The 24,419-nt window shown below is 43.3% G+C and overlaps 1 protein-coding gene across 1 annotated transcript in view; it reads left to right on the forward strand.

Annotated features, from left to right (window-relative positions):
- Positions 1 to 24,419, forward strand: part of LOC130282672 (72 kDa type IV collagenase-like) — a 150,676-nt gene that overhangs the window by 12,456 nt on the left and 113,801 nt on the right. Inside the window, exons 2-5 of the mRNA XM_056531161.1 lie at positions 9,193 to 9,216; positions 9,302 to 9,460; positions 10,884 to 11,048; positions 11,316 to 11,426. Coding sequence (XP_056387136.1) covers positions 9,193 to 9,216; positions 9,302 to 9,460; positions 10,884 to 11,048; positions 11,316 to 11,426 — 459 coding nt within the window. The remainder of the gene's footprint in view (positions 1 to 9,192; positions 9,217 to 9,301; positions 9,461 to 10,883; positions 11,049 to 11,315; positions 11,427 to 24,419) is intronic.

Genomic DNA, 24,419 nt, shown 5'->3' on the forward strand with positions numbered 1-24,419 from the left:
AAGCATACTGTACCGCATTTTTCTGCCCTCGTAAGAGCATACCACATGCGTACATCTAAGTAGTGTACTATTTTGTACCTGTTTATCTGTCATCTGTATCTTGTGGGCGGAGTCACACATTGCCATAGTGACTCCCGCGCCCGGGAACTAAGGCCAGAGAGAACAGCACGGGCCAAGGCAGCAGCAGTGCCGGGGACAGGACTGTGCCGGATCCCTCTTAAGCTAAGTGATTCTGTGCCTCATATCCCTCCACTCAATTCTGCTGGACTCTGCGAGTGGAGATCTCTGATTAATGTGGGAAACTGTCTGGGGCTGCTGTCTGCAGTGATAGCTAACAAGCCCCCCTCCCATCTCCCCCCTGACTGCCTTGATAAGTGTAAGACTGCTGGTGAACAGAGTTTTAACCCCTGAGACTGAGTTACTTGCTGGAGTCTGCTGGCTCAGATATACCTAGCCGGACATTCTTGCTTTCTGGGAAGAGTGATTGCAGCCTGAGCTCTGTGTGTTAACCCCTACCTTGCTGGACTCTGAGGGGCGTGCTAGCTGACACTATATCTGTTGCTAGGGGTTCTACCTGGACTCCTCCTCTACTCTGACAGTGACTGTCTTTCAGTGCATAGTGGTGTTTAGTGCACTGCTCGCCTCTGCTCTACAGAAATTATGGGTAGCTCCAACAAAAAAAAAAAAGGGACAAGAATCTAAGCAAGCTGCTGCAGTTGCCCTGCATTCATCTGAGGAGGAAGCATCATCTGATGAAAGATACTTCTTGGAAACATGCCTGAGGGAGATCCTACCAGCTTATACTTTCTCCCCATACTTCACAGTTGAAAGGGCACATAGGGTACCGGCCAGACCACCGCAGTCGGGGGCCCCTCCCAGACCTTTCTTGGCGAAATTGGTGCACTTCCGAGACAGAGATGCCATCCTGCGGGCTGTTCGCATTAAAGGGGAAGTGCATTATGAAGACTCTAGAGTGGCCTTCTATCCAGACTTCTCCGTGGAACTCCAGAAACACAGAGAGAAATTCACTGAAGTTCGCCTCCGCCTGTGTACTAAAGGATATAGATACGCTATGCTGTTCCCAGCCAGGCTCTGAGTGGTAGATGGACAGTCTACAAAGTTCTTTACATCTCCAGCCGAAGCATTGCAGTGGGTGGATGCTGCTCCTGCGGTGGTCCCAGAGGCACCGCCAGACTGAATCGCCTGCTGGATCTTCTACTCATTTCCTTGATTAGATAGTTAATAGTGGCTAGGAAGTATAGACTCTAGACTAGCATTAAGAAAGGTTCTCCTACATTGACTATACCTGCTGTTTATTGATAGTTAGAGGGTTTAGTGAGTCGGGCCCTTAGTTAGATAGTTAGGGCTGTGTTGGGGGGAGGGTGCGGGTTGGTGTAAGCACTCGACTTTTTGCTACTTCCCACTGGTAGTGTTTAGGGTAAAGGTGTGCACAGGTTTTAGTGTTAGACAGGGATTGTTGGGGTTAATTTTGTTATTTGCATTTGTTTTGCTTGTTTCATGTGTAAGTGTCTAAGTGGCTGTTTGTCTCATCTGTCTTGTCAGTTGTGGTATGGTTGCCGTTTGTCCCCGGAGTGCTCTTGGAGGAGGGGATGCTTGGACCTAGGGGCGTTGAATATTGTACTTTACTTGAGCCTACGAATGTTATATGTGAGCCGCTGCTGTTTGCTTTTCTTGGTCATCCATGGGGTCCCTTAAAGTAGCAAGCTGGAATGTAAGGGGGTTGATCTCTAAGTTTAAGCGGGCTTTATGCCTGGACTTCCTTAAAAAAAAGACCCCTAATCTAATTTGCTTACAAGAAACCCACCTGACTGGACAGAAGATTCTGGCCCTTAAGAGAGCTTGGATAGCGCAGGGGTATCACTCTTCATACTCCTCTTCGGCTAGGGGAGTGTCAATCTTAGTGTCCAAATCTCTTCCCGTCATGGTTGACCAGGTTGCGTGTGACCACTTTGGAAGGTATGTGATACTACAGTGTTCTTTCCAAGCTTTTAGTTTTATTTTGGTGTCTTTATATGTTCCTCCTCCCTTTCAGGTGGACGTTTTGAATTGCATCACCTCTAAGCTGCTTACATTTCCCTCTCTTCCTGTTATGATTATAGGAGACTTCAATGCAGTCCCAGATCCATGTGCTGATCGGACGGGCTCGTCTGACTCTGGTTCCTCTCATCTAAATTCATTGAGTGCAGCACTGTCACTGACCGAGGTTTGGCGTTGGAAGCATCTGTCTGATACCTTATTCTCCTACTACTCAACGGTTCATAAATCGTTTTCTAGAATCGACTTGGCATATGCCTCGTCCAATCTCCTTCCATTGGTGAGTGACATTTGTTATGCCACTAGGGGGATTTCTGACCACTCAGCGCTCTTGGTGTCCTAGAGATTGGGCCCTCATCACTCCTTTAAAATTTGGCAAATGCACCCCGATTGGCTGAAGGAGGAGTCGGTGACGGCCTCCCTGCTAGTGGCCAACTCCTGTTTCTGGGAACATAATGGAGCTCATCCGAATAAACTAATTCAGTGGGATGCCTACAAGGCCCATGTAAGGGGAGCGTTTATGGCAGGTGTGGCCAGGCAGAGGCAAGTCTACTCAGCCAGGAAGAGGGCACTACAGGATGAAATTGGGGTTTTGGAGGCGGAGGTGGTGAAAGATCCTACACCTGAGGCAGAAAGGAAGTGGCTGGTGGCCCAGAGGACCCTTCTAATATTACAGAAGGAAAGAATTCAGAAGCGGTTAATAGATAGGGAAGCTGCAATTTTCGAGTTTGGAGATAAGAATGGCAGATTGCTGGCATATTTGGCTAGGGAGCATAGGCAGGCAGCTGCCATACCCTGTAACTTGGGGACAGATGGGGTCTTACTTACTGGTCCTGGGGATATTAATAAAGTTTTTCACGACTTTTATAGAGATCTGTACTCCCCTCGGCAGTTGTCCGTGCCGGAGGGACTAGTGTCCTTTCTGCAGGGGCTTTCCCTTAAGACTCTGACTGCCGGCCAGGCAATGGAGCTTGATGCCCCGTTTTCTGATGAAGAAATTTCAGTAGCTATCTCATCCTTGCAGTCGGGGAAAACTCTGGGAGCAGATGGTCTGATTGGGGATTGGTACAGGGTGAATAAAGAGAAGCTGATACCTATCCTAAAAAATCTTTACAATGTGGCTATGGAGAACAGATCCCTCCCTGATTCCATGAGAGAGGCTATGATAGTTGTGCTCCCTAAGCCGGGCAAGGACCCAACTCTACAAGACTCCTTTAGACCTATTTCCCTTCTAAATGTTGACATTAAACTGCTGGCCAAGATGTTGGCTAATAGATTTTGTAAGGTGATAGCTAATGTCGTTCACCCTGACCAGACGGGCTTTATGCCAGGGAGGGCCACAGATATCAATGTGCAGCGCCTGTTCTTAAATATAGCGGAGGCGGACAGAGATGGATTGGAGGGCTATGTGGTTAGCTTAGATATATACAAGGCCTTTGATTCAGAGGAGTGGCTATACTTGCGAGGAGTTTTGGGGAGATTGCGGTTTGGCCGCAGGTTTCGGGCATGGGTACGTTTGCTGTACGATAGAAATAGAGAGCGAGTCCGCACAAATTTGGAAGTCTCCGAGCCCTTCATGTTGGCCAGGGGGACGAGACAAGGCTGTCCACTATCTCCCTTTCTATTTGCCCTAGCAGTGGAGCCCTTGGCCGCTGCCATCAATAACTCAGGTGATACTGAGGGGGTTTCTAGGGGTTCCATAGTGGAAAAAGTATCTATGTATGCAGATGATACTTTGGTCTATCTGGCGGATGTTGGAGCATCCTTGGAGGCTCTTTGTTCGCTGTTAGATACTTTTAGGTCTTTCTCGGGTCTTACAGTAAATTGGGGTGAAATCCTCACTGATGGCTCTCTCTGGGAAGGTTGGGCCCCCCCAGATGGTTTCTCAGGGGTTGAGGGTGGTTGCTCAGTTTAGGTATCTGGGGGTGGAGGTTTCTCCCTCTGTGTCGGACTTTATGCGGCTGAACCTGAATCGGGTGTTAGAGATGGTAACAACTAAGTTACAGTCTTGGAATGCACTGCCTCTCTCCTTGGCTGGTAGAATCAATATTTTTAAGATGATATATTTACCCAAATTCCTTTATCTCTTTCATTTTTCTCCTGTGTTCCCCCCCAAAAAGTTTTTTAAGAGGCTGAGTGGTATTTTGAGGTCCTTCTTTTGGCAGGATAAACCACCAAGACTGGCTCAGGCTTTGCTTCAGACGTCCAAGCTGGGGGGGGGGGGATTGGCTTGCCCAAACATGTATGATTATTTCCTAGCATCTCAAATGGTGTATGCGGCCTGATGGATAGACCTGGATCTGGCGAATGCAGCGACTGCCCTGGCTGGAGCTCTTAAGGGTTCGTATGAAACTCTAACTAATGCTCTTTATAGATACTCTCCCCCTTCTAGGCTACTGACTCCTATAAAGACTGTGGCTGCGGTGTGGTCGGTGGTCTCCGGACGCTTTCCACAACCGGCTGTATCTCCCAGAGCACCCTTGTGGGGGAATCCCAATTTGGTCCACCTACAGAAGTTGGATACAGCAGGATTCTGGAGCGATCATGGGGTCAAGTTTGTCATGCACTTATTTGGGGAATTCCCCTCATTTCCCACATTGCAGGAATTAAGTGACCGGTTTAGTCTCCCTTGGAGTGCCCAGTTTCGGTACCTCCAGTTGAGACATGCAGTGCTGACACAGTTTGGCCCCCTTGATGTGGCCCCAGCCTTTTCAGAAGTGGAGTTGCTTTTGGGCACCACTGACCTTCCAAGCCTTTGACCCAATCATATGCTCTTTTGCAATCTGTGGGCCCAGATCCCTTTGAGTTAGCCTATGTCAAGTGGGTGGATGATATTCCCGGTCTGACGGAGGACCAATGGAGGGAGGTGGTCAAATCTTATTATCCTACGGTTGTGAGTGCCAGGAGATCTCCTAATTCAGATGAAATTTATACTACGCTTATATTATACTCCAGTTAAGTTGTGTCGCATTGGGGTCTCTGCATCCAATGTGTGCTTTAGATGTCAGGATGAGGTGGGTACCCTATTACACGCTATGTGGAGTTGTTCATGTGCTGAAACTTTTTGGAGAGCAGTGATGAGGTTTCTGGTGGATCACTTGGAGTTCCCGTATGTTTTCTCCCCTGAAGTATGCCTTCTGGTAGTAATGAATGATCTGGCTACGGGCTCCCATAGGCGCCTGCTCGTCAGATTTTTTGCTGTTTTGCACTAGGAAAGTTTTGATAATGGCTTGGAAGGACTCTTCCTCTCCCCCCTTAACAAGATGATTTAACTTGGTCAACAAATACATCCCCATGTATAGACTGTTATACATAAGCCGTAAAAGGTCCCAAGAAATTTGACAAAATATGGATGCCCTGGCTGCTTATTGATGAATCGGTGGTACCACAGGAAAGAGTTGCTTCTCCTAATTAGGTGAGCTGGATGCTTCCTGGGTCCGTGAGAGGGGGGGGGGGTGCTCCCCGTGTGTGAATGTGTGGGTGGTTGTTTTGTCTTGTGTTGGTGTTATATGTTGCTCTTGGGGGTCAGGGGCTATTCCCCATCCTCTTTTTAATTAGACCTGATGGACATGAATTTTACCCTACATATTGGGGGGGGGGAGGCTGGCACTTGACCCTTATGGAGTGTTGTTGAATTGCTGTATTATAATCTGAAATTGGTTAGATAAATACTTACAAAAAGAAAAAACACCGGCTGGTGTTTTACTAAGATACCATTTATTAAGCGTACTGTAGCGCATGTTTCTGTCCTCATAAGTGCATACCACATACATACATCTAAGTAGTGTACTATTTTGTACCTGTTATTCTGTCAAGGGTCTACATACTGTGAAAGTCCAAGCAAAAGTAATCACTGGCTGGTGTTTTACTAAAATATGTTTTTTTAAGCGTACTGTAGTGCAATTTTCTGCCCTCATAAGTGCATACCACATACGTCCATTTAAGTAGTGTACTATTTTGTACCTGTTTATCTGTCAAGGGCCTACATACTGTGAAAGTCCAGGCAAAAGTAATCACTGGCTGGTGTTATACTAAAATATGTGTTTTTAAGTGTACTGTACCACATTTTTCTGCCCTCGTAAGAGCATACCACATACATACATCTAAGTAGTGTACTATTTTGTACCTGTTATTCTGTCAAGGGCCTACATACTGTGAAAGTCCAGGCAAAAGTAATCACCGGCTTGTGTTTTACTAAAATATGTTTTTCTAAGCGTACTGTAGTGCAATGTTCTGCCCTCATAAGGGCATACCACATACATAAATCTAAGTAGTGTACTATTTTGTACCTGTTTATCTGTCAAGGGCCTACATACGGTGAAAGTCCAGGCAAAAGTAATCACCGGCTGGTGTTTTACTAAAATATGTTTTTTTAAGCGTACTGTAGTGCAATGTTCTGCCCTCATAAGGGCATACCACATACATACATCTAAGTAGTGTACTATTTTGGACCTGTTGATCTGTCAAGGGCCTAGATACTGTCCAGGCAAAAGTAATCACCGGCTGGTGTTTTACTCCAATAGGTTTTTTTATTTATTTTTTTAAGTATTTATTTAAGTTTTGCAATTTTTAATACCAAACACCGCTAGTGTGGCGATAAAATAGCAACATAGACAATAACACTCCCTGAAGGTCCCAGAGACCACCACTGAAACGGTAACAAGGAGGCAGATTACACCAGGATGAGCACCAGTGGAAGACAAGGGTGAATCTGAGACCCGACCAGAGGAGGCCCAACACAAACATTCACCCAGACATACAAGCAAGCACAGTTCCCGGCACCCACCCCCATCCCAGCCCCTTCTTGTAAAGGGCAATAGTACCCCATATCGACCTACTGAGTCAATCTGACCAGCAGGTCACCCGAGACATCCAGCAAAAGCCAGGGGGTCCATACCCTGTCAAATTTCTTATGGCACTTACGTCTCATATATAGAGCCTGGTACAACGGGAATATGTATTTACCAAAGTTAACCATCCAGACAGCGGGTGGGGGGGGGGGGTGGATGTATCCTTCCATGTCATGACTACCACTTTACAGGCAAAAAATAGCAGGACACAAATCAGAAAGCGTCTATGTGCACTAGAGATCAAGTCATTAATAACCCCCAGCAGGCACACCACAGGGTTGAGTATAAAAGGGAAGTCTAAATGATCAGCCAGAAACTCCATCACCTCCCTCCAGAAGACAGCAATGATGGGACACTCCCAGACTGCATGCAAGAAGGTACCAACCTCCAAAGAGCATCTTAAGCACAGGTCAGATGAAGAAAGTCCGATATGCTTAAGCTTAGAAGGGTTGTAATACAACCTCAAGACATATCTAGATTGGATCAGCATATCTCTACTGCTAACCACAGTTGAATAGTAAGAACCTTCAACCTCCTTCCACTGACACTCGGACAAACCTGGGATATCAGCCACCCATTTAGGAAAGGCTAGGGAGAAAAGGCTAGGCCCCAGTGACTGCAGAAGGGCATAGGATTGAGTAAGAGGTTTAGATAGATCCTTGGTGTCCAGGAGAAGCTCCACATCAGAAAACACAGGGGTAAACGTCAGGGAGCCAACCTGCACCTGAACCGCATGCCGGAGCTGAAAATACCTAAACAAGGCGCTTCCAGGCATGCCATAACATTCCCTCATGTCCAAAAAGGATAGGAAAACCTGATCTTCCCGGAAAAAGTGGATCGCAAATTTGACACCGTGAGAACCCCAAAAACTGGCCTCCTGTAACCCATGTAGGTAAGGTTGATGTACATTCCCCCACAAGGGTGTCCTAGGAGATACCAGAGGCTGCAGAAATTTACTCAACACCATGGACCACACTTTAGCTATGGTTGACAGAGGAGTGGGAAAGGAAGAACTGAGTCTGGGAGGTTTTCCCTGCCAATAGAAGGATCCCAGAGCACCACACAGCGCATTAAAATATTTCCTGGGGGGAGTGACCGGGCTAAGTGAAAAAGATAAAGGAATTAAATATATTCATCCTGCCAGCTAGGGAGAGAGGGAGTGTGGACCAGGCAGTCAGTCGCTCCACAGTGGAGTGCAAAAGTGGCTACAAGTTCAGAGGGATATAGTCTAACAGGGACGGAGTTACCTCCACTCCTAAGTATCGGAAGCGAGGAACAATCTGCACCCTTGCCTGAAGAGAGTGAGAGAGAGGGACCCCAGATGAAAATGCCATTAGGGAGGATTTAGCCCGAGATTGCACCAAATCAATCAAGTAAGTCCATAAGGGATAGTAGAGAACCCTCAGCATCCACCATGTACAGTGGGGATCAAAAGTTTGGGCACCCCAGGTAAAAATTTGTATTAATGTGCATAAAGAAGCCAAGGAAAGATGGAAAAATCTCCAAAAGGCATCAAATTACAGATTAGACATTCTTATAATATGTCAACAAAAGTTAGATTTTATTTCCATCATTTACACTTTCAAAATAACAGAAAACAAAAAAAATGGCATCTGCAAAAGTTTGGGCACCCTGCAGAGTTAAAGGAGATGTCCGGTGCAGACTTTTTCTATTCCGTCCTGCCCGGGCTGCAAAAAAAGACAAAACAAACTTTCACTTACCTCTATATGTTTTTCTTCCTATGAAGCCTATCCCTATTAATTATTCTAACCCCTCCCACCACTCCAACTGCAGGTATATTACTTAGTCCCCCCTCTCTATCTACACTATCTTCCCCCTCTATGTTGTAGGTTCCCTCCCCCCTAGTCCCTAGTTTAAACACTCGTCCACCCTTCTAGCCATCTTCTCCCCAAGCACAGCTGCACCCTCCCCATTGAGGTGCAGCCCGTCCCTACGGTAGAGCTTGACTCTTGTATGTTTTAAACCTTATGAACTATGTAACTAATTATTGCACTGTGCCTTTTCTATTTTGGGGATAGACATCCTCTGTACTTCCTGTTTCCTGTATGTAGAAATATATATTTTTTTAATAAAGACTTATTGCATTAAAAAGCTTTGATAGCTAATACTAAGTAAAGGCCACCAATATTTTAGTCTCTAAACTCTGGTAACATTCTGTACTTGTACATATTTGTCTATATAATGAAATGTTTAATATGGATTCAGAAAAATATGAATTAATTTAAAATCTTTTCTCTAATTCTAATCTTTTCTCCAATTCTTGTAGTTGGAAGAGTGAAGATGTTGGAAGGTAAGTATTTTTTTTGTAGCATAGTACACAATATTATATTAAGCATGATGGAAAAGGTTTTCAGTAATTACCTTTCTTTTTTCAGGTCTGAATGTCACATCCCCACATTGTGTATTTCCATTCAAGTATCTCCAGCGCTTATATTACTCTTGCATACCCAACAGTCGGATGGATCATGCCTATTGGTGTTCTAAGACTTTGGACTATGACCTGGATTTAAAGTGGGAGTTTTGCACCACTTTGGGTAATTAAGACATTATATTTAATATTTTTATTTTGGCATAAAGGTACAGCACCCTGAAACCAAGGAAGTTCCTATTTTATATCTAAAATAAGAGGGATTAGGGGTCAGATAAATTAACAATTAACCTACACCACAGTGTGTATATAGTCCCCTCTCACACGCACACACTTATGTTTAATGAAAAAAAAGCTTGAAGGGGTCCACATGAATATACATTGCAGGTGCTATCTCCTCACAGATGCAACCTGGGCCCTCCCCCTCCACCTGTGCCATGTCCTAGAGGAGAATGGAGAGGGCTCAAGGGGCAGCTGGTTTGCCCTCTTCTTTTTTAACATGGGTCCCCATGTATGACCTTCATAGGCATATATTAGAGTCAGGGACTACCGCAATATTATAACTATATTTCCAACAGACAATACTAACGCAGCAAAGACCTAGCCTCACTATAGTCTAGGGTGCTGAATATTCTTATGACCTTCATGGGATTATGAAATTCCAACCTGTAATAGGTCCACACATGGAAATTCTATACAACCTGGTAAGAACTTAGGTTCCTGACTTTTGAGGACACAACCTCATGGACAATGATGTTAAAAGCAAAGTGTATGGTAACATTCTGATACAAGTGAAGTAAACAGAACATGTTATAAGGATGAGGCCTCCATGACAAATATATATATATATACAGCAACAGAAGAATGCAGCAGCACACTGCCAGCACAAGGATATAGGTGCAACATGAATATGCAGTTAAAACATGGAGAGCTATACAGCTATGGTGTAATAGATGCAAATGTGAAACTATGAAATAGTGAGGCACTTAGCTCGCAAATTTGTCTCCGCCGGCGGTCAAATAGCTTAGGTCCATATAATAGTTTGGTATCAACTAAAGTGCTGGCTGACTTATTCTTTGTCTGTATTGCACATACGGGGGAGTGGCTACCTCTATGTTGGCCTTGCACCCCACCCACCTCTATCAGGTGTGTATATAAGGTGGCTTGGATGTTCCAGATCCTGCCATGCTTACTGAACTGTTCACACAGAGGCATATTCACAGTGTAGGGTCCGTCCCAGGAGGCTACCTTATCACGGTGGGACGGTCCAAGCTATTTGACCGCCGGCGGAGACAAATTTGCGAGCTAAGTGCCTCACTATTTCATAGTTTCACATTTGCATCTATTACACCATAGCTGTATAGCTCTCCATGTTTTAACTGCATATTCATGTTGCACCTATATCCTTGTGCTGGCAGTGTGCTGCTGCATTCTTCTGTTGCTGTATATCTAGCCTAGTAGCGTGCACCTGTAGGCCAGGTCCATATAATAGTTTGGTATCAACTAAAGTGCTGGCTGACTTATTCTTTGTCTATATATATATATATATATATATATATATATATATATATATATATTTATTTTTGTAGGTGCTGAAGAAAAACCCTTAATTGCACAGTGTACTTTCCCTTTCATTTTTGCTAACAATCACTTCACCTCCTGCACCAAAGAGGGAAGATCTGATAACCAATTGTGGTGCTCAACAACACGAAACTATAATAAGGATGGACATTGGATCTTTTGTAATACACCAGGTATGAATCCCAGTTTGTGCTAGTGGGCATCTCAGTTTATAGGTACAGTCCACTACTTTTCCCCACTGAAGTCTTTTCAAGTCACAAGTTTTCATTTATCTACATTCGTTCATAGTTTTATGGCTCATCCACACAGCAGAATTTGTCCTAATTTTTCTCTCAATTATTTAGAAATATAGAGGAACAGAGAGATGTTATGTTCTTCTGCTGTTTTCTTTTGTAAATGCGGCCTCCATGTCAGAAGTTAACTTGTTATCTCTTTAACAGTCACTACCTACACAAGCAAATTCAATCTCTCTCTTGTGGTGATCCTGTGCCTTTCATTTGCCTTACTGTGTGTCTGCATTGTTGGATGCTGCACGAAGTTCCAGTGGATAGGTGAGTTTCTGCACTATTTATTAAGGAAAGGACACAAATTATTGGTTGATGCTTGCTACTATGATAGTCGTAATGTACATCATTACCTATGCACAGATATTGTTTTTTTTTTATGTCAATTGCGTTTTGTATACTACTGTAATATGTGAGTGCACTGAGTATGTGAGTAGTAAACCTACCCCCTATGACATGTTCTCATAAGGCTTTAATTAAAGCGTACCTGTTAAATCCCCCCCCCCCCCCCCCAAAAAAAAAAAAAAGAAAACTTACATGTTGCTCAGTATCTTATTCTGGTCATGTACATCAAATTTTTGGACTACCACCTATATTTCTCTCAGAATTACCTTTATTTACTTGCAGTTATTGCTCAGTGAGGTTTCTGTTCATGCAGAGGCATGGGGCGTGTCCTTCTCTTCTCTTCAATGTGGTGACTCCTCCCCCTCCCTGACTGCTCTGACTCACAGAGAGCACAGCAGTTCTGGACCTGTCTGCAACCCTGTCAATCACTCAGGTGTCCATGACATGTTGATGATCTCTGGAAACTGCAGGGCTGGTATGTCCCAGGAGGCAGGGGGACCCCTACTGGCCACTTTTTTGACTGGCTTATTCAGTATGAAAATTTTCTGATGAAAGCAATTGCAAAACATATTGTTTTTGCATGCTTTCTTACATATCAAAAGTTATTGTATCTGACAGTGCACATTTAAGTGTTCCCACAACTTTATAACGTTGCCATGCTACCCAATCATCCTTACTGCTTACTGTATAAACAACTATAAGTGTTTAGTTAAAGCAAAAAAAAATAAAAAGAGAGAAAATCTGCCCTCGGCAAATGCCTAGGATACCAGTTTTTGGTGGAAAGGGCAAAGGACTTTACAGATCCAATACCAGCTGTGATTGCTAAACTGTATGAACTCTACAATGAGGGCTGGATGAATTCTGCTAAAATCTGGGGCAAACATTTGTTTTAATGGGTGTCCTGCACAAGTCCAGCCCATTTGTTGGCCATCCGGCAGCTATGAGCTGGTGTAGAGTTCCACAATAATTTACGCCAGTCACTAGTGTAAATTATAGTAAATGTGGTTGTTGCCCTTCCCTCATTGTTGTAAAGGATTGGTGTAAAGGGGCTAAAAAGTCGCAAATTCTTATTGTTTTGCATGGTAATACCCAGGACTGCACCACCCAATAAGCAAGGTGAGCATTTCACCCCAGCAGCGCCACTTTCATAATACAGAGGGAGGCAATTTGCTGGGGGCGGGTGGGACAAAGCATGCAGCCCTGCATTCAACTCCCAACAAGTTAGCTGTAGTGAGGGAGGGTGATAGGATGCAGGAGAAACAATTTGGTCATTTTGCTGCTTATCTTGTAAATCGATCAGAGGTTGATGACAGATTTTCCTTTAAAACAAGAAAACAGGAGTGTAAAGAACTGTATACAGCCTCCTTGCAGTCCATGCTATTTGTGTACAGGAAAGGGCTGGCCTGCAAATTTTAGCCTGGGGGCAAGCAGACAGCACTGGCCTACATGTTTGTCTTCGCCTCCCAATAGAGAATTCCACCCCTCCCAAAAGCCTCTTGCTACAATATACTGTTAGTCCATAAAAAAAAAAAGGTATTACAAAATTCTTCAACATTCTATAATTTAGCATTATATATATATATATATATATATATATATATATATATATACACACACACACACGTTGTATGCAAAAGTTTAGGCACCCCTGACAATTTCAGTGATTTGGGTATTTGGATCAGCAATTTCATTTTGAGCTATCAAATATCTGTACGACACAGTAATATTTCATTAGTAAAGTGAGGTTTATTGTTTTTATCCCGCATATTATCTCATTTGCAATAAATTACTATCTGCTTCCCCTATGCCCCCTGAATTTCTAACTGCCTCTATAGTTGTTATTTCCAAGCCCAATAAAGATCCATTACCCCCCTCTAATTACCATTCCATCTGCCTTATTAATTTTGAAAGAAAAATGTTCACATCCATTCTAGCTCATAGACTCAACTCCATACTCCCCAGTGTAGTCCACAATGATCAAGTGGGGTTTATCGTAGAATGGCAGGCGCCCGATAACATTCGTAACATGATAAATATAGTTCACTGGGCTTCCACGACCTTCGCTCCTTTAACTTTACTGGGTCTCAATATAGAAAAAGCCTTCAACACAGTCTCCTGGCCCTATCTTTTTGGAGTCCTTCCGTCTAAGGGCTTCTCCGGATCCTTTGTGACTACTCTTCAACCTCTTTACTGGGTCTCAATATAGAAAAAGCCTTCGACACAGTCTCCTGGCCCTATCTTTTTGGAGTCCTTCCGTCTATGGGCTTCTCCGGACCCTTTGTGACTACTCTTCAACCTCTCTACTCCAAGCCCCAAGCCTATCTTAAACTTCCCTCTCCCTCTCCTATTCCCATTGAAATTGAGCGTGGTACTCATCAGGGATGTCCTTTGTCCCCAGCACTATATGCATTGGCTATGGAGCCCCAGGCGAGTATCATCCATGACAATCAGGACATCTCAGAGGTAACCATAGCTAATTCAACCTATAAAGGTTAATCTCTTTGCGGATGATTTATTACTTACCAAAATATTAACACTTTTGGCCCAATGTCGACATTTCCACTTAGGGGTGTACTCATTTTTAAAAAAATGTTTAGACTTTAATGGCTGTGTGTTGAGTTATTTTGAGGGGACACAATATTAAACACTGTTTTACAGGGTGTGTGCTCACTACTTTAAATGTGCATAATCACATGAAAAGGTATAATAAAATATTTACAAAAATGTGAGGAGTGTACTCAATTTTGTGAGATTTTGCTTGTGAATCCCAGCTCACAACTGGTCGCAGCCACGGGGATCCGATCATCCAACATGACGGCCGGAGGTCCATAATGAGAACAAAGCGCTATTAACTCGTGCAACAACCCCGTGACCAATGACTGAAATGCATCGTGCGTTACAGACTATGAAATGGAGGTATAGCGCATGTAGGTACTGGCTCCCCAGCACCCCTATTACCTAACCATGTATGCTGGCACACCATGATGTGACGCCAGTGCAGCAGGCCTAATGCTAAGGGAATGACTGGATATGATGGATGGATTGCTTTAAAGAATTAACAAGAATACGAACATACTTGACAAAACAACTTGCAGTGAGTGCCGCCCCCTAAACAATGGCATCTGCTGACCCCATTGGACCCTTGACATGTGGAAGCGAAGATTGCAATACTCAGCTGAGCATCACTCGTGGGACTTGAGAAAATGCTGTATGATAGTAACCTGACAATAACATTGATCTGCTATACAATTTCAATAAGTAATTATTTACATCCCTGTAAAGTTATTGTAACTACGGCCATGCACCTGCATGTAATTCCTCTAACCTTAGGAAACCATGACAACTGAAGGACAGCGCGTTAAGCCGCCCTGATGTCCCAATGGGGAATTACATAGATGTCAGCTAGCCGACTAACTAAGCCAGTTGCCAGGGCTGACAGCTAGAGGGGCTGGATTCAAAGAAGAGTGGCAAAATTCAATAAATGCAAGTAAAAACAAAATGCACCCTAGACATCCTCTGCGTCTGTCATAAACATAGTGTAGGTATTCCAGACTGCGTGTTAGAAGATCTCTGTGGCTGTGGACGTGAAAAAGTCTCAACAGGGAACAACCCTATGCCCGTATTCACAACTCCAAGTGCTACCAACATGCATGCACAAATGACCACCAAGTCACTTACCTAAACCTGTGTCAGGTTATCACTGTAACCAGCCTGTGGATGTGACCGGCAATGAAACCACTAACGCAGCAAACATGACGATGAAACTCGACCGACACGTCATCAGTAACGTCAACCTGAAGCCGACAACAAGACCAACCACACAGAGCCAAGTCACTGTATGCACAACCCAAATGCTAAGTAAACCTATGGACCCATAACGACGTTTCCGCCAACCTGAAGTTGTGTCAGGTTGCGACTGAACCGACCTGTAGACGTGACAGGCCGAAAATAAATGGCAATCAACAACTAAAAATAAAGCTGTATCCCTGTGCATGACCCAACGGGGGAATAACATGACGTATATAATGACACTGTCGCCAACCTGAAGTCGTGTTGTGTAATCATTGTTCTGAAAACGTGTCAGTAACAACAATTATGCAATGTATCCCCCTGCAGACGTGGCAGGTATAATGGGTATACACCGCCTATGTGTCATGAGGCTGTTGCTCTGGAAACGTGTCAGTAATAACTACTGAGCCCCATCCCCTGCTGACATGGTAGATATGAAACCTGTAAACAAATAGAAAAAAAGAGAAGGCCCAAGGAGGCGCCTAGTGCATTACCCTAAAAATTTATACAGAGACCCACGTAGAGTGGGGATACGTAAGGGGTCTAATGAATGGCCGCTCACCTGGAGCGTATAATAATACGCATATAACCTCAATCTGAGGTAATGAAGGATTCCGTGCAAGCCTACAGGTCTTCAGGATGGATCCAAAGAGGAGATCCTGTGGGTGAGCTTAATATTGGAAAAATTGACCTGGCATCAGGCGCTCGGGGATTCAGAGAGATCTCACGACCAGTTCATGGAGGTGGATAGGAATTCAAGCTTTATTAGTATACAACAACGCGTTTCGGGGTTAGCATACCCCTTCTTCAGATTGACAGATTTGTACAGTACAGTGCAACAGAGAGCTTTTAATACACACATTGATTGAGAAACAAAATGGTGGCAAGGTCAGAGGTTCAGGATGGGAGGTACAGCAGTAGCAATAGAAATGCAAAAAAACTGGGAACTTTATCTTTAGATTGACTCTTGTACTTTATACCTATATATAGGGATAACAGTAACTTCAAATAAAGAGAAGGAAATGTGCTTTATTAGATAATGTAAAGCAAAGGTGTAATACTTGATCCGGTTCATATGTTAGATAGAGGCTTGATGCGCACTCGTTGTGAACATTGCCGTGCGCTCCACGGCATGTAAACAACGGCCGCATGTCGCCGCTCTGTTTATAAACAGAGCGGAGATGCGGCGTGTAGGTTGCTACGGACGCGTCGCTAGGGAGCGGGTCCGTAAAGATGATATGTTACAGAGCAGGCGCATGGTTTAGCGCTGCTCTGTGCATGTCAGGTAAAAGGAAACTATATATGTGTGGAACAAAGTTTTAACGGCACAGTTTTGCTTAATATATAGAGATGAATGTATTACATGAAAATTTAATACATTTTTAACAAAATATATTATTATAGAATAAGTTTGTATCAGCAAAAATCAAAGGGTGCATATGTAAATTAAAATAGGATGAATCAGTTAATAGGATAACAAGGGCTGGATAATATACATGCAAATAAATAAATAAATAGATAAATATTGTAATATTACATATTTATCTATTTATTTATTTATTTGCATGTATATTATCCAGCCCTTGTTATCCTATTAACTGATTCATCCTATTTTAATTTACATATGCACCCTTTGATTTTTGCTGATACAAACTTATTCTATAATAATATATTTTGTTAAAAATGTATTAAATTTTCATGTAATACATTCATCTCTATATATTAAGCAAAACTGTGCTGTTAAAACTTTGTTCCACACATATATAGTTTCCTTTTACCTGACATACACAGAGCAGCGCTAAACCATGCGCCTGCTCTGTAACATATCATCTTTACGGACCCGCTCCCTAGCGACGCGTCCGTAGCAACCTACACGCCGCATCTCCTCTCTGTTTATAAACAGAGCGGCGACATGCGGCCGTTGTTTACATGCCGTGGAGCGCACGGCAATGTTCACAACGAGTGCGCATCAAGCCTCTATCTAACATATGAACCGGATCAAGTATTACACCTTTGCTTTACATTATCTAATAAAGCACATTTCCTTCTCTTTATTTAAAGTTACTGTTATCCCTATATATAGGTATAAAGTACAAGAGTCAATCTAAAGATAAAGTTCCCAGTTTTTTTGCATTTCTATTGCTACTGCTGTACCTCCCATCCTGAACCTCTGACCTTGCCACCATTTTGTTTCTCAATCAATATGTGTATAAAAAGCTCTCTGTTGCACTGTACTGTACAAATCTGTCAATCTGAAGAAGGGGTATGCTAACCCCGAAACGCGTTGTTGTATACTAATAAAGCTTGAATTCCTATCCACCTCCATGAACTGGTCGTGAGATCTCTCTGGATCCCCGAGCGCCTGATGCCAGGTCAATTTTTCCAATATTATGGTAGATATGAGGCCCCGACCCCAACAGCTGTATAAACACTAAAGTGAGGAACGCATGTGCCCCAATGCTATTTAACTATATGTACTGCAGAAACTACAATGCACCTAAAAAAGTGCATCGTAAACACTATAACGTGTGAACTACATGAACTAATCATTAGCATGAAACCTTGAGTGTATAGACCGAATGAAGTGTGTGCGTATATACAACGAACTATATGAACGAATGCCCACTATAAATGCTACCATGGCAATAAATTCTTATCCATAGTATCAAAGTAACAAGTGGATATAACGTGTAACAGCACCACTGATCTGTGAGCGTATGTATGTGAGAGTGTTATGTACAGTATACTTCCTACGAGCGTATGCACGACATGAAACCTACAAGTGTGTGTGCAGTATAAGTACTACCAGCGAATGTACAGCATGGACCCTCTGAGCGAATGTACAGTATAAACCTGCGGGCGTGTATACCGCAAAAATCATACGAGCGAGTATACTGCATGAAACACATGGAGAAGGAGAAATGTCGGCACTGCCGCACTCACGATACTGCCGGAGTATACTGGATCACTGCACCGTCAGGTCCAAATGCCACAAATCCGGTGCTCAGTCCGCCATAAGCATAAGCGTAGATAACTTGAAAGAAGAGATCACAGACGGCACTCACGGAAACAGCAAGAAGTTTTATTCGGGATCGCTGGTCCACGCAACAAGAACGCCAGGTAAGTCGACCGGTTTCGCGCTACGCAGAGCGCTTACACGTGACCTCTGACATCGATTAACCCTTCCCCCCTTAAATACATACACCAGGTAATACAAAAATAGAAAAATAGACATTACAGGGTTAAAAGCACAAATATTGTGTATAGTGTAGAGAGACTAGCATTAGTATTTACTAAATCGCTATAACAGCGCCTGAAACTCTGTAACACAAACGGGGGTTATGCATTGTACTAATAACGCTAGGTGTGAACATAGATCCTATGCTAACAACATACATCTGCACTATGGAAATACATTGAGATCCTCCCGTAGGTTTAAACCTAATGATCCTATGGCGTCTGTAAGTATAATCATTTCAGATTCTTTTTGTAACAATAATTTATGTCTGTCTCCACCAAATTTTAAGGGTGCAACTGTTTTTAATCCTAGGAATTTTAAATCTTCAATTCTGTTATTGTGTTTATATTTCCTGTGTTCTATTACTTTTGGGCAGCCTTTTCCAGTAGTGAGTGAACGGAGGTGTTCCCTAATTCTTTTATGCAATGGTCTTATGGTCTTCCCAATATAATATAAACCACATGTACAAACCAGTGCGTAAACAATGTAGGTGGATTTGCATGTGACGAAATCATGTATAACGAGATTCTGTGACCCTAATTGTATACTTTTAGTTTGTATCATGTGAGAACAGATTGCACTGTCCACATTTAAAACATCCTTGTGGTTTAGATTTTTCTATCCAATTTTTGGACATATCATCATGTAATCTTCCTCGTACAATATGATCTCTAATATTCTTAGTTCTGCGAAAAGAGATTAATGGTTTATTCAACTGTGTTTTTCCTAAGATATCGTCCTGCTGAAGAATATGCCAATTTTTATATATGGCTGACCTAATTTTATTTTCCATAGGGCTGTACATGAAGGAAAACGTAAAAATTTTTGTTTGATTTTCTGTATTTAATTTAGTATTATCATAATCTTTCTTTTTATGCAACAATTGACTACGAGGTATTCTCCTGACTTTAAATAGTGCCTCACTCAGGATCGATGCAGGGTAACCCCTCTCTATTAGTCTGTCCCACAATTGTTTCGCCTGTATTTCAAATGTTTCCGTAGTGGTATTTATCCGTTTCAATCGGACAAATTGTCCGAAAGGAAGAGATTTTTTGACATGTTGGGAATGAAAGCTGTCATATCTAAGCAAGGAGTTGGTAGCCGTTGTTTTTCTAAATCCCTCGATCTCCAAATAATCATTCTTAGCTACAAGTTTAGTGTCAAGAAATTCTATATTGTTGATGCCCACCACACTAGTAAAATGCATATTATAATTATTGTCGTTCATGTAGGCGACGAACTGGTAAAACTGGGCCGTACTACCTGACCAAATAACCAGCACGTCGTCGACATATCTAACGTAGAGAGCCAGATATTCAAGGAAGAGATTATTAGAAGAAAAGACCTTATCTTCCTCTAGGACCCCCCAAAAAATATTTGCGAAAGTAGGTGCCACGGGGGTCCCCATCGCAGTCCCAGATCGCTGGTTAAACCAGCGATTATTAAACTGAAAAGCATTATGGGATAATACAAACTGTAACATCTCACAAATATAATTAATGTAAACAGGGCTATGATGTTCCGTTTGGTCCAATCGACGCCGGACAGCCTCCACACCCGCACTCTGAGGGATGCGGGTATAGAGGCTCTCCACGTCGATGCTAGCCAAAATAAAATGCTCCTGCCACCCAAAATTTTCCAAAATTTGCAATAAATGTTGAGTATCTTTTAAATAAGCTGGTATAGTGTGTAGTAATGGGCGCAGGACCCAATCAAGGTATTGGGACAGGGGCTCAGTAACTGAGCCCCTGCCCGCAACAATAGGCCAACCTGGCGGCAATTGAGCATTTTTGTGAATTTTGGGTGTCCAGTACCAGTATGGTTTTTGTGGGTGAGTAATAAAAAGTTTTTTTAGCAAATCTCTCCGAAAATATATTGCTTTCCACTCCCCTCCTAAGTAGTGATCTAGCACTCTCCTGGTAATGTGTGGTGGGATCTTTTAATAGTGCTGTATAGGTACTTTGATCACTTAACTGGCGATTTGCCTCTTGTAGGTAATAATCTTTGGTCAAGAGTACAACATTGCCGCCCTTATCCGCAGGCTTCACTACTATCTCTGTGTTTTCAGATAACCATTTTAAAGCACTCCTTTCTCCCACCGTAAGATTAGGGGTAGATTTAGGGTAAATCAGTGCTTTAACGTCTTGAATGATGCTTTCCATAAAATTTTGGATATTAGAGCCTGCAGGCAAGGGCGGATTAAATGTAGATGGAACACCTCCTGTAAAAGGTCTGTAAATTGTAACTTTGTCTGGATCGTGAATTATCTCATCACCTGCAATTTCCATTAATAACGATACAACATCTCTATCTTGTTCTGACCAGGATGGGTTAACCATAAAGCCCAACGGGCTAATAAATGTTGGAACTTCCCCTTCTAACTGATCAGACTCTTTGTCAGGGGTGTAACCACTTAGAAAAAACCTGTGTAAATTAATTTTCCTAATAGATTTATACAAATCTATAGTAAAATCCGTGAAATTAAATTTGTTATTGATACAGAAATTTAACCCCTTCCTTAACAGAGATTGACATTCTTCAGAGAGAACATGCTGTGTCAAATTAATAATGTTAGACTGACCTGTAGGATCTGGAGAGGCAAGGGCACCTATTGTTGCCAGGTGACTTGCTTTCTCTTCATCCCACCTCTTCTTGAAAATCTTTTTGCACTTGCCCCGCCGTATCCTCCTCTTGCGGGTGGGTGCAGTTGTTGGTCCCCCAAAACCACAGGGTTAGAGGGGTCTTTAAGAAGAGTGGTATCGCCAGTCCCACTTGAGTCGGACCCTGAATCTGTAGTCCAATAATCCTGAGGTGGTCTCCGCAGTCGTCTTTGTCTTCTCATTTTTTTAAGATTCCAATCAAAAACATGACCCCCATCATTGTCTTGTTTGTCTCTCAGATATTTATTCTTTTTACGTTCCTTAATATCAGCTTGGATCGGTAATATCTTTTTTTCCACCTTCTTTTCAAACACTTCATATTGCTCTTTGTTCACACGGGTTTTTAGCTCCAATTTAGCTTTAAGCAGTTGTGCAGTAATTAGGGCATATTCTTTTTCTGTCCGTTTCAACATCAATTTGGTGAGATTTAAGCTGTGTTCTTGATGTAATGATGTCCATTCATCCGTAAATTCATTATCATCTTGAAATTGAGACAACTCTTCAAAAACTCGTAGTCCACGTGGGACACGGCCACTCTCACAATAGGACTGTAACGAATTAACTGTCCAAAACAAGTATACTGTATGACCCCTACGAGCGAGTATACTGTATAACCCTACGAGCGTGTGTAAAGTATGAATACTACCAGCGAGTGTACCGTATGAACCCTGAGCGTATGTACAATATAAACCCTACAAGCATGTGTACAGCATAATCACTACCAGCGAGTGTACAGTATAAACCCTCTGAGCATATGTACAATGTAAATCCTGTGAGCGTGTATACTGTAAACCTATGAACGTGTGAACAGTACAAATCCTGCGAGCGTGAGTACAGTACAAATCCCACGAGCGTGAGTACAGTATAAACCCTGCGAGCGTGTGTACAGTATATATCCTGTGAGCGTGAGGACAATATACACGTACCCTTGAGTGACCCTTCAACTACCATGGACCAACCTTGCTGATGAAGTGTTTGTCACGGAGGATCGGTTTAAAGCCTAAATGGGGACAGTAGCACCTAAGGAAATAATTTATCTAATTTTCAAATAAACACAAATTTTTTTTTCTATGCTCCGCAAAATTATATCTGTACACGGGTGGCAGAAGAATGCTAGGCATAACACACACCCAATACGTAAAACACGCTAAAGCTAAACCTAACTAAACACCCTGACACGAATAATTAAGTACGTGTATGATGTGCTCGATCATCTGACACCTCGAAGAAACCCTGCCCTTTTTTTTATTATTTTTTATTTTATTAATACCTGTAGAATGTATATCACTAAACTTTCATAACGTAGCCATGCATGCGCTGCATGTATGTAACAAAGCCCCTGCAGCCAGAAAGCGTGCCGGCATATAATTAACCCTTGCTTGTAATGTGCAGAGCGGAGCTGCCAAAAAACGCGCTGGCATATGATAAACCACTTCGTTTAATGTGCAGAGCGGAGCAGCCAGAAAACGTGCTGGCATATGATTAACCCCTACTTGTCATGTGCCAAGCGGGAACGGTCAGAGAGCGTGCTTGCATATAATTAACCCCTACTGTAATACGCAGAGCGGAGCAGTCAGAGAACGTGCTGGCATATAATTAACCCCTACTGTAATATGCGTAGCGGGGCAGTCAGAGAGAGTGCCGGCATGTAATTAACCCCTACTGTAATATGCAGAGTGGAGCAGTCAGAGCGTGTCGGCACATGATTAACCCCTACTGTAATATGCAGAGCGGAGCAGCCAGAGAGCGTGCTGGCATATAATTAACCCCTTACAGTGATGCGCAGAGGGGAGCAGTCAGGGAGCGTGCTGACATAAAATTAACCCCTACTGTAATATGCAGAGCGGAGCAGTCAGTGAGTGTGCTGGCATATAATTAACTCCTACTGTAATATGCAGAGCGGAGCAGTCAGTGAGCGTGCTGGCATATAATTAACCCCTACTGTAATATGCAGAGCGGAGCAGTCAGAGAGCGTGCTGACATATAATTAACCCCTACTGTAATATGCAGAGCGGAGCAGTCAGTGAGCGTGCTGGCATGTAATTGACCCCTTACAGTGATGCACAGAGCGGAGCAGTCAGAGAGCGTGCTGACATGTAATTAACCCCTACTGTAATATGCAGAGCGGAGCAGTGAGTGGGCGTGCTGGCATATAATTGACCCCTACTGTAATGTGCAGAGCAGTCAGAGAGCGTGCTGGCATATAACTGACCCCTTACCGTAATGTGCAGAGCGGAGCAGTCAGAGAGCATGCTGGCATATAATAAACCACTTACAGTAGTGTGCAGAGCAGTCAGCTGGCATATAATTAACCCCTACTGTAATGTACAGAGCAGTCAGAGAGCATGCTGGCATATAATTGACCCCTACTGTTTAATGTGCAGAGTGGAGCAGCCAGAAAACGTGCGGGCATATGATTAACCCCTACTTGTCATGTGCCGAACGGGAACGGTCAGAGAGCGTGCTTGCATATAATTAACCCCTACAGTAATACGCAGAGCGGAGCAGTCAGAGAACGTGCTGGCATATAATTAACCCCTACTGTAATATGCGTAGCGGGGCAGTCAGAGAGTGTGCTGGCATGTAATTAACCCCTACTGTAATATGCAGAGTGGAGCAGTCAGAGCGTGCCGGCACATGATTAACCCCTATTGTAATATGCAGAGCGGAGCAGCCAGAGAGCGTGCTGGCATATAATTAACCCCTTACAGTGATGCGCAGAGGGGAGCAGTCAGAGAGCGTGCTGACATATTATTAACCCCTACTGTAATATGCAGAGCGTAGCAGTCAGTGAGCGTGCTGGCATGTAATTGACCCCTTACAGTGATGCACAGAGCGGAGCAGTCAGAGAGCGTGCTGACATGTAATTAACCCCTACTGTAATATGCAGAGCGGAGCAGTCATTGGGCGTGCTGGCATATAATTGACCCCTACTGTAATGTGCAGAGCAGTCAGAGAGCGTGCTGGCATATAACTGACCCCTTACCGTAATGTGCAGAGCGGAGCAGTCAGAGAGCATGCTGGCATATAATAAACCACTTACAGTAGTGTGCAGAGCAGTCAGAGAGCATGCTGGCATATAATTAACCCCTACTGTAATGTATAGAGCAGTCAGAGAGCATGCTGGCATATAATTGACCCCTACTGTAATATGCAGAGCGGAGCAGTCAGAGCGTGCCGGCATATAATTAACCCCTTGCTGTAATGTGCAGGGCAGTCCGGGAGCGA

The sequence above is a fragment of the Hyla sarda genome, chromosome 7 (genome assembly GCF_029499605.1).
Source record: "Hyla sarda isolate aHylSar1 chromosome 7, aHylSar1.hap1, whole genome shotgun sequence".
NCBI lineage: Eukaryota > Metazoa > Chordata > Amphibia > Anura > Hylidae > Hyla > Hyla sarda.